The sequence below is a fragment of the Antedon mediterranea genome, chromosome 8 (assembly GCF_964355755.1).
Source record: "Antedon mediterranea chromosome 8, ecAntMedi1.1, whole genome shotgun sequence".
Classification (NCBI taxonomy): domain Eukaryota; kingdom Metazoa; phylum Echinodermata; class Crinoidea; order Comatulida; family Antedonidae; genus Antedon; species Antedon mediterranea.
In genome coordinates, this window is record NC_092677.1 from 6,964,903 (window position 1) to 6,976,557 (window position 11,655).

The window sequence follows — 11,655 nt, forward strand, 5'->3', positions numbered from 1 at the left end:
AATACAGTTAGCAATACAAATGGATGCTTTATTTATATTAAAGTTCGAATAATTGAATAGTGTATGTATAATGTACATCAACTCAAATGTCTTATGTATGGATGTCCTGTATATTTTCTACCTTTATTTTTCAATTAAATTTAACTTTGTATATTTATCACTTTTTATACTATTTATTACGTTCATTTTTACTTTGAACAAGCAGACTATGTAGGCCTACTACTACCTACTACTTAAAAGATACACAATAAGGGAATATAGATGTGACGTAAGAATCCTAAAATCTTAATGTGGTAACGATATTGAGGAAGATGAATCTAGAGTTGACACATTTTTAAGATATTGTAACTGTCTGCTTTCTCTATCATTACACTGTCAGTAAAAATATGCCTAATGTCACAAGAACACGGAAGAAATGTTACTCCGTGCAAAGACAGACCATTTTGACAAAAATGCAAATAATAATGTATTTATTTATAGCGCACTAAATCCTATATTATGTTCAAATGACGCTTTCACATCATTACCCCGGTTGCTTAAGTGGTTAAAGCAAAGTAATATAAACATGGGATTAGGTCTGGGTTGAATAATTTATTAATATTTGTTCAAATTAATTTATTTTCATACAAAAATGATGGTATGGTAGACTACATGTAGGCCTATTAATTGTGCTGTTAAATGTTCGTATTATTTTCTTTTAAGATAACAACAATTTTATAGAAACGTAATATTTGTTGTGTTTAGATTTTGTTATTAAATTTAAATTACTATTAAGCCTATAACATGGCCTGCAGCATTTATTTTTAACTTCACTGGGAGTTGCCTCAAACGTGTCGGCTGTTTACTATGAGGAATGTAGGGTGTTCTAAAGAATTCTATAGCTATTGACCCCCTGTCTATTGTTCGCCCATTTTCTTTAGAAATTGTATGCCGTTTGTAGAAATGAAGTTTATGCCGAAAAAAGCGTCTTTTGTTTGAATGAAAATTGGGAGGAGAGCAGACACTAAGAAAGCGCGCTTTTATTGGTCCGTCATCTTCTATACATGCGCTTTGATTTTTTTTAAATGAATGTCTACATTAGTAATAGTATAGGCCTATGTCAACCTAAATTATTCATTACCGAATATTCTTCACGTACCCGTTTCCTCCGTTTCTTTTTCTTAAATAGTCGTGTAGTAGGCCTACACTTGTACAAATGATTTACTTTTCTCACAACATACTAGAATAACTTGTATGGCACAAATAGTAATTACTTTTATAAAAGCCAAGCCTCTTGATCGTATCGTATTCATTTTACTATTTTAAAATGTTTTTTTTAAAACAATTATAGCTTGACTTCCAGAACCTCCAGATTGTCCCCCTGAAAAATAATGTTACACAATCATTAAAAATGTATTTACCTTTCAAAAAAAAGTATTTAAAGCGATAAATTGGCTGCCATTTCGTCATGTTATTGTTATAAGTGAAAACATTTTATTTCGGGTTTTGTTAGTAGTAGTTTTTATAGTAAACAAACAAATCAAAGTTTCTTTGCGCATGATTGCTGTATTGCAAATAGGCCTACCAGTACAATCGACTTATTATTTAAGACAGATTACTGAACACTTTGTCTGACTATTTTAATTGAATAATAGGCCGACAATTATTGTTTGATCTTTCTTTCTCTTGGAGGTAAAACACACATTTATTCAGCTAATAGTAAATAAAACAATAAGTGCAAAGACAAATTACTGAATACATGTTGGGTAGTGGAGATACAAATAAAAGTAATAATCATAAATAAAATCCACTATAATACTAATAATAATGCTTTATAGATATTCAAATATAATTAATACGAATTATAGGTCTATACACCTTTTTTTATTATTAAAATCCCCCTGTTTAAATTATAAAAGGATCCAAGCGGAAACTAAAATCCTATAAGCCTATCCTGGAAACTAAAATTCTTTTATAAATGTATTTATTTGAAATCTGTGTTTGTATGTGTTTCTTATAATTATTTTCCTAATGAATTTAAATCAAATATGGGGAAAACTGAAAGATCTCACTGTTTGAGTATGAATTTAAATCAAATATGGGGAAAACTGAAAGATCTCACTGTTTGAGTATGAATTTAAATCAAATATGGGGAAAACTGAAAGATCTCACTGTTTGAGTATGAATTTAAATCAAATATGGGGAAAACTGAAAGATCTCACTGTTTGAGTATGAATTTAAATCAAATATGGGGAAAACTGAAAGATCTCACTGTTTGAGTATGAATTTTAGACTTAGTAGGCCTAGAGTTTGCATGCCCTTGTGCTGTTTTTTTTTCATATTTCTATTTATTTATATACTGTTTTGTAACAGGGGTTTCTACTTATAAGCTGTGCTTCAAAGATGCACCTTTTGTTTTGTAATGATTTTTTTGGTGTGTTTATGAATGGAAATAAACAAACAAACAATAATAACTCTTCCTTAGCATACAGGAAAATGTGTATTTTAAATGTATTTATCATACTTTTGATGAAATATGCCTAATTACTGTTTAAACGTTATGTTTGATTGAATCCCGTTTACTCATGGGGGTATATGGTTTGATTGTTAGTTGAATAGCACTGCGGAACCGTAAATAATCAAATATCTAGTCTCTGTACTTCCTAAACACTTTGATGATTTTGAATTTACCGACCAAATTGATGGGTTACAAACCACGATAGATACAATTGATAGATATGATATTATTCAGGCTGATATGTAGTATGAAATCAGTTAGCTGTATAATGCGTACATCCTATGCGTTCTGGTGTCTTTGAGTGTCGGCAAACACTTGATAATGTTATGAAAGGCCTTATCATTACACGAACTGTCAGTAAAAAATATGCCTAATGTGTTACAAAGACAACAGAAGAAACGATTTCCTCCATGCAAAGACAGACCAGTGGCATTAATAATAATAATAATAAATAAATAATAATGTATTAATTTTTGTGGCAAAAATTCCATAAATATGTTCAAGTGGTTATTTTGCAGCCAGTAGGGCCTAATCGGTAGAGTTGTTATTTTAACCAGGCTATTCAATTCTACATCTGAGTGGAAAGAGGCAAATTATTACTAATTGAATAATTAAATAAATACATTTAGTTATTTACAAAGCTAGAATTCTATTGATAATAATTTATTTGAAATATTATGGAAGCTTTGGGAGGTGGCAGAGAAATTGAACTAATATTAAAAATGAAAATATATAGGCCTAGGCCTTTTTTAAAATATTAATTTGAACTCCTTTATGGTTGTTCAACCCAACGACCAGATCCGTTTTTAATAGTGGGGAGGGGCGGGGGTATATAACAATGAAATCTCCATTAGGCTGGGGGCCATGGAAGCCTGACTCTTTGAGTAATTTATAGGTGATTTCTGAACACATAAAAATTACGTCCGGAAGAAAAATCTATTCTTCTTAGATACTGTATTGTCTGAAATTAGGCCTACACGTCATTCGTGTCATAGAAGTCTTACTTTCTATTTCAACAATTTAATGATTTTGCTGTTGAAAAGTGAGGGAGTGAAGAGTAAAATTACACTCTTGCCTTGTTCAATTTTCTCAAATCAATGACTCGCTAATTAGTAATTTTAAATTAAAAAATGAAATCTAATAGGCCGTTGTACTATTTTATTATTTATTTTTGTATGCTATATTTCACACAACATTTATTTTGTTTTATTTTAAGTTACTACTTGGAGGGATAGAATATCATGATTTCCGGACATTTTGTATGGTTGATCGTTAAAGTTACGGAGATTAACAGTAGTGTGCTACTGTTGTAAAAGTAAAGTTTCCAATAAATTATTATTGGAACTGTATTGCATTTTTACCTCTCAAATTGTCTTGTACCGTTCGTACGCCCAGGGTGGTTCAAAACAATGAATTACTAATTAGTCATAAACAAGACATTCAAAGCCATGACCTAGTGAGCATCACCCATGACATAAACCATGTCTTTATTATGCAAATGAGGCACCCTAAAAGACAGTACTCTTCCCTTCCTGTCGTCCTCACGCGACGCTAATCCCCCTTCAATCATAGAGATATTATAGTGAACTATAATATCTCTATGCTTCAATCAATCAAAATATTAATCCTTATTGATGGACTACATTAGGATAAATAGTAAATAAATGGGATTAAAATAATAAATTGGATTGAAACAAAAAATAATTGGATTAAAATAATATAGCACGCGCCTGTCTACTATAATTCTTGATTCGGTATTTAGCCGAATAAGTTGATTTCACCAGCACAGTTACCAATAACTTTGGAACTAAAATGAAAATCGAATCGAAATTACTACTGCTACTAGTGCAATAAAAACATATACAATTGAATATTTATTTATATACGTAAAACATACTATGTTGAAATAAAAAAAAAATTTAGCAACAAACTTAATTATCATTTAAGATTTAATGTACAAAAATTATTATTATTATTATTTATTCAGGAAAAAGGTACATTTTAAAAAATTAAACAAACCTGACGTAAGAACAAAATATATCATAGTCACTAGCTGCCAGCAAAACACAAAAGCAGCCTAAGCTACCTCCAATCAATGACTATTAAATAAGTATTAAAAATAATATAAATAACATAGATGATAATTGAATCAAAGTTTAAATCTAAGATTAATTAAGAATTACTAAGTTTATAGTTAAGTAATGATGCGAATCAAACATATTTAATACAGTTTTGATCTTAACAATAATGCTATGTTCATGGTGGCCAGCAGTGTTTCATGCATGGATGAGTCTTTAACCATGGAAGGGGATTCACATACTTTCTTACAAAGATTGATTTGATTTCAATAACAATGTCCATGTGGAGACAGTAGTAAGAATTCTCATACCTTTATCAAAATAATTCCAGTGTGAATGAGGCTTAAGACCCCAATACATGTGTTATAAAACAGATTTGTATTTACATGCGAACATTACCCATGTAGCGCAGGCAGACTCAGGGTATGTGAACACGCGAACACGTACCGCTAACCTCACATGATCTCCACGGCAACAGATGATATCTTCGCAGACTTGTGACCTGCGAAAATTCATAGAAAATATTTTCAAAAACTGAAACATATCAAATATTGATATCTATCTATATAGGCCTATCAAATATCTTCGCAGAAGGAATTTCGTAGACAATGTTTTAATAAAAATATGACGTAGCCCATACTTTGACTATTCAAATGGTAAGTTGTGAAAACATAAGTATTTTTTTCATTCAAATAGTAAACGTTTAATTAAAGATTTACTGTCCTCCAAAATCATGACAAATAACGATTTTTCATGTAAACATTTTTTTCAGGTAAATAATTTTTTTTTCCGATGCAATTTTTTGGACATTACAAGGCCGTATTCAACATAAATTTTAAACAAATTGTTTTTTCAGGGAATAATATGTTTTTAAGGTTAACTACAATAAGGCTGTAATTGAGTACTAACTCAACACATTGGTAAACTGAGTAGGTTTACTTAATAGAAAAACTCAAACTTAAAGCCCAATTAAAATAATATGATAATAGTTGCGATTTTGTATGAAATGGTTTGCGTAAAAAAAATAATGGTTTGTTACCTTAAACAGGTTGCAAATGCTCTTCTTGCATTTTTGTGAATAAACTGAATTGGGAAGCCCTTAAATGTGTGTCCATCTGGTACCGACCTCCTAATGGCATGCTGAAACTCTTCATTTCCTGAGCTAACACCAGTCAAACGCTCCTGCTCATAGGCTGCCAGTGCTGGTGTCAATAGGTAGCTGAGCTGGTCATCCCAGACTGTTGTTAGGCCCAAGTCCTAAATAAATGACATTTTTATTACCTTCACCAAGAAGTTTTGCTTCATGCATGTGTGTTGTTTGTATTTGTTATTTTTCTATATTTGTTAGTTAGCAGGATTACTCAAAAAGTTTGAAAAAAACTTATGACCTGTTTTTATTAATGTTCATTTTTCATGTTTTTGGGAGACAATACATCTTTAAGCTTAGACTAGCTAACATTCATACAAATTTAAAGAACATTATTATTACCTTCCTTTGGTCAGTAACAAACCCTCTAAGCTGATATTCAAGATCGTTGCTGGTGAGAGAAGCGTCTGTGATGTTTGGACAGAGAGGTGAATGGTTCGGCCAACTTGGCTGGAGAAGGAGAAACGTTTATTAACTTGAGACAATCAGTTACCGAAAAAAAAACACTTGGTCGCACACCTATTATCATTTACGCTATTGTGATTTTTAAAACGGAACTTGCCATGAACACTATAAAGCGACAAGGACTCTAATATGGGATAATACAGATAACTGTATCAGAGATTCAAGCACCCTTAATATATTTAAGTGTAGATACACTACTTGTTATCAAAGTATATATATTCATATCAAGATACAGAATTGAGATATGTAATTTCAGAAATATTATTATCATAAAACATACGCCATTTGTGCACCTTTTCCTGTTTGGTAATGTCATGCGCCATTTTGTTTAAGTTCCATTTTAATGTAAAAGTTTTAGTTTCTTTCCGTATTAAGATAAATAAAATATCAAACAACAAAAATATGTAAATAATATGAAAGATGACCAAAAGGCTAAAGTATGTAAGTTAGTAAGCAACATACATACTGATTAACGCTATGTTCACCGAGTCCAGAACTGTTAATGCTACCTTATTTCGGATAATATTCCGAACAAAAAGCATGTGTGCAAGCGTAACATAACCCGGATATTTATCATGCCATTGACCAAATAATTGTGAGTAAACATAGCTTTTTTCCTGACTAATCGACTCTGTATACTTTGCATAATTTATAATCCTATATATTTTGATATAATTATTATTTAATATCCTTTTATTATAGACAGGTGTGTCACTCACCAAGTTATCAGCACCACACACAGACTGTAATGCATCAACGCTCATTGCTTTCCAGAGAGTATCATCATGAAGATGAAATCGACATAACTCTACTGTATCAGATGGCTATAACGAACAATTAAAAGCATACAGTAAGTCTACATACTGCAGAATTTAACATCAGCCTGGAAAAACTGTCTTCTAATAAGAGGGTTGTTTAACTATACAATATTATTTTAACGCATTGGCTGCCAGATAAGTTCTGTCACATATGCAAGAATAAGTTATTAAAAACAGAGGGGTGCTACCACAATATATATGATTTTATTACTTTCTCTAATAAAACACAAAATAAAATGCAATTATCGTCTAGGTGCGTCTTCTCTGCACTACTCCATGAAGTTGTGAATTTCTATGATGCATACAGTACATGCAGGGTAACAAAAGCTGTTTTTTTATGAGTATTATCCAGGCACCCTGGACAAAACTGATATGACGTGTAAAATCGTTGCTGTTTGCCGATATAATAAGAGGCAAACTACAGTAGTCTCTTTCACCGTATGAGATGTTATAACTGCTATCTATAAGTACTGTTTCAAATATAATGCGTATCAGTGTTACCTGGTTATTTGCATAGAATCGTTGATGGTTGAATACACAGCCTATGGCCCTGTATGGGTACTCAGTTTTGGGATGGTCTACAGCTGGTGGGTCATCCGGGTCAATAGACAGGTGTACATATCTTTAAAACAGAGACAATTTTAGTAAAGCTACATAAATTTGTTCCTAAAAATTATTATTGACATATAATTATATAGATGTATGTTTGTTTTTATTGCTTATTTGACATTATATAACATCTAAATAAATTTCTGTCATTTGATTCGACGATTGTGGGTCACGTGGTGTGCAAAACTACGTACTATTTAATGAATATGTAATAGTTCTTACAGTTGTGTATGAAAAAAAAAATCTTGTCACGTACAAAAAAACAAAAAAAATAGTTCCTCATCTACATATGAGCAGCAATCATCAACAACATAACAAGAGATATATAACATAAAACTTTCATATGTTTTTATGTAACTCACCTATGACCTGTTAGGCTTTCCCAGAAAACAACATCACCATCTGGAGATATTGTCATTACCCATGTGTGTGGAACACTCTTAGCTTTTGTACCTACACACACGTATGCATCTAAACCAAATCCTAAAAGAAGGCTACATAGTAGGACTACATGGTCCTCACAATCCTAGCGGATTCAACAAAAGTTACTCAAATATTACAAGTTCAGTAATTAATACATTTTTAAATTTATGTTTTAAATTTCAACTTTATTTATAGAGGGTAACCCTTTCAGCTGGACAAATTAATGCCCTTTTAAATTCCAATAAAATACAGGGAAAAGATAAATTACATAACGATAAAATAAAAATAAATTATTTATAAAAATAGGTTATAACATAATATACAATTTAGTTTATAAAATCGGCCTAAAAAATTATTATTTAATCAAATTAACTTTGCAAGTTTTTGACTTTGTTTTGCACAGAAAATAAAGAATAGAATCCATAGAAATATTAGCTTTCATGAAAAACAGGTAGTATTTAAAAACAATTAAAGTGCAAGTATTTCACAGAAATATGATAATTTAAACCACTACAAAGTAGCTCAGGCTTAAAGAGAACAGGGGTTTGAAGCACCCACCCTTGTACTTCAGAGTAGGGTATACCATTTGACTCAATTACTTCCATGACACAAAGCTTTTTTAAAATCCTGAAAGAAAAATACATATTTAATGAATAAAAATACCTATATCTTACCCCTTTATTTTTACAAAAAAATGTATGTAAATTACACCAGAGTTCCTGTTGACTACCACCACCCAGTGATGGCGCTTTTTCATAACCTATGACGCTAACAAACCGAGCAGCCTGACGTGTTGTGTCAAGGAGTCGACCAGCACGCAGTGGTTTAACAAAAGCACAGACAGGTCGATTTATGGCATTTTCATCCTGTGAAAAATGTATAGATTTTAATACCAATTGAAAAACAGTAGGCCTACAGTAAATGCACAAATAAGGTACAGTCAAATGTTGATATAAATTTTGTGGTACACCACGTATATTAGTTCTGAAAAGAACTGTTGAGTTTCTCAACGTTTCGATCAATATGCTTTGATTGTCCTAGCAATGTGTAATAGGATGTAAATACACAATTTAAACTTGGCATGGAAATTAACTAACCTGTGCAAATATCTTCACTAGTCTATGTTGGTGCGTCTCTCTTATTTGTAGATATTCTCGCCACCACTGTTTTGCATACACTAAGAACAGCCTTTCTCTTTCTGCTTGTCGATTCTTCTCCAAATCAATCTATGGCAGAAAAAAAAAAGTTAATATGTTGCTGTTCATAAAGAAATCCTTATGCACATGGAAAAATCATTGGCTGATTTACCTGTGTGGAAATGACATCTCTGGCAAGCTTCTGACTTGGTGTTGGAATTAATTCTATTCTGATCTGGAGCATCCCAACAGGAACCTTGTTTTCACTACCTAAGAAAATTACGTAAAATAGTATTTTATTATGCAGTCAACTCATTTACTGAAAACCATAATTGTCTTAAGGAAGGCTGCGTTAGGTGGCTAAGGAACTCAACTGAAGGAACGCAAGTGCAAGTTGGTGAACAACTACTATTCAGTTTTGTGAGTGCTTTTGTCAACATGAAACAGATTGAAACCATCTGCAGTTACCCATACCACACTCGACTCAAAGTTGTGTTCAATTAGTAGCAACTCAATTGCATTTGTGTCAAATATTTTACATAAACTGTGTGTTACATATTGAGTTCTTTGTTGTCCTAAGTTACTATCTACAAGCTTTGGAACATTTTGAGTCAGCTCAAATCAACCTATTCTTACCTACACCCATAATTTCAACAGCCATAGTGGTGCGAGCATCATTGGCCGACAAAACTGATCTCCACTCCAGGTAGTGTGAGGAAACCAAACTAGTATTACCCGAACTGTCTGTCTTTATCAACACAAGGTGAATAGGATCACTCATAGAAAGCATTGAGGTACAGTCAGCCATCTTGTTGGCATCTCCTGATAAAAAAAATATTTGTAAAAAAACTGTTATTTTCTTGTTTTTTACTGTTCAATTTTAATTTATTAGCTACTGATGCCATCAAGGGAAAATATCCGCATAAACAGGCAAAATAATATAAATACATAATAGAAAAACTAATTTAAATAATACAATTATTTACAATTCAGTGAATCTGGAAGGGCAGAAAAGGGGTTAATATGGACCTTATAGTACCCCTTTCACACCAAAACTCCGGAGTGTCACACCAAACAGCGGGGCGTCAACAGCGGGGCGTCAACTCCGGGGTGTCTCCGGAGTTTTGCTTTTGGTGTGAAAGGGGTACTAGTGAGAGAGGTAATGGTGAAGGGTAGAGATCTTGGTTGTAGTTAGTTTCTATAACATAATGGATTGATTTGTTAATACTGTATTTAATTTTGTTTTGTAACCAAATGAAACAGATATAATGTATAGAATTTGAAGAGAAAGGTTAAATTACTGAATAAAACTTAAAAAGCTTTACTGCCAATATTTTGCTATAAAAATTAAAAGTGTTTATTAACCTCCTCTGTCTTTGTGTAACTCAAGCAGAAATCCTTCTTGAAAATCAGGTTCACAGGCACAGGGAACTGGACGGGATTTGAACCTCTGCCCACGGAAGTTAATGTGCAGGGTGAAAGTTGATGTGACTTGACCAGGTACAGGTTGTGGTTCTTGAAGATGTTCGAGAAACGCTTTGCCACCCAGAACCTGCAAGTACAAATTACGGCGTGTTGGGTCAACATTACCTGAAATAAAAAAAATAAACACATTTTTTGTTTGTATAGTTTTTTAATTACAAAAGATAGTTTAAACATACAAAATGTTTTCTCTTGTTGTGTACAAATCTCACCTTTTCGTAAAGGTACACTTTCTGTTTTCTCATTTTTATTAACATAGTGAGTAGCTGGTTTAGGCTGTTGACTGCTGTATCGTTCCTGTTCAGGATTCTGGCCGATTTGTAATTGTTGTAGTATGTCATCAACGATGCCTTTTTCTCGGAGTGCTGTTAATAGTTCTTGCTCACCAAATGCATTCCTGTCCGATGCACCAGAGTCGTGGATGGATTCTGAGAGAACTTGACGAATTCTTGAATGAACATCCATCTAAGCATAAATAACAAACAAAAACAAATATATTAGGCCTATATAGGCCTATACAAATTACATAAAATTTCTATTTAAATTTAATAACAAAAATTGTATGAAATTTCCAAAGTAAAAATATTCGGATAAAAACACAGAAAGCTAGACCCGGCCCATTCCATATCATCTGGCCTAATATATAAATTAGCTAGTAGGCCCAAACTAATCTACATAGCCTACTATGGGCCTAGCCTAGGCTAAGATTAGATAGGCCTAGCATGCGCCCGCCTGGCTGGACGGGATAGGCGACAAAACGATCCTATGCCTTGGCCTGCTTAAAACAATCTACAATTTCTTAAATTTTAAAGTCATTATTCTTAAATTTACAAGGGAAATAATACAGTAATGTGTCTTGACCTGACTTAATTGATTATGTATAATCTGTTTTAATTCGGCGACTTTTTCGGGTGGCAAAGCCATCTTTTTTTGTTTTTTATTATTTTTAGTTTCGAAAATTGCGGGTTTATTTACGCATGTGTGGTCAACCTTGACACAA

At 32.4% G+C, this 11,655-nt stretch overlaps 1 protein-coding gene across 1 annotated transcript; it reads right to left on the reverse strand.

Moving 5' to 3' along the window:
* Positions 1-3,694: 3,694 nt before the first annotated feature.
* On the reverse strand, positions 3,695-11,624 carry LOC140056032 (centrosomal protein of 76 kDa-like). Its single transcript, XM_072101255.1, has 13 exons — positions 11,517-11,624; positions 10,868-11,120; positions 10,539-10,763; positions 9,810-9,995; positions 9,346-9,443; positions 9,135-9,263; positions 8,712-8,903; positions 7,977-8,140; positions 7,507-7,627; positions 6,907-7,011; positions 6,065-6,172; positions 5,615-5,832; positions 3,695-5,077 (listed from the first exon to the last, which is right to left on the reverse strand). The coding sequence occupies exons 1-13, from the start codon at positions 11,577-11,579 to the stop codon at positions 4,939-4,941; spliced, it is 2,001 nt and encodes a 666-aa protein (XP_071957356.1). The 5' UTR covers positions 11,580-11,624; the 3' UTR covers positions 3,695-4,938.
* Positions 11,625-11,655: the final 31 nt, after the last annotated feature.

Coding starts and splice junctions, on each gene's coding strand:
- LOC140056032 (XM_072101255.1), bottom strand. CDS start 11,579: ATGGCTTTGCCACCCGAAAAAGTCGCCGAATTAAAACAGATTATACAT. Junction 6,173..6,906: donor TGTGTGGTGCTGATAACTTG/GTGAGTGACACA, acceptor CTCCTTCTCCAG/CCAAGTTGGCCGAACCATTC. Junction 5,078..5,614: donor GCATTTGCAACCTGTTTAAG/GTAACAAACCAT, acceptor GAATTTTCGCAG/GTCACAAGTCTGCGAAGATA.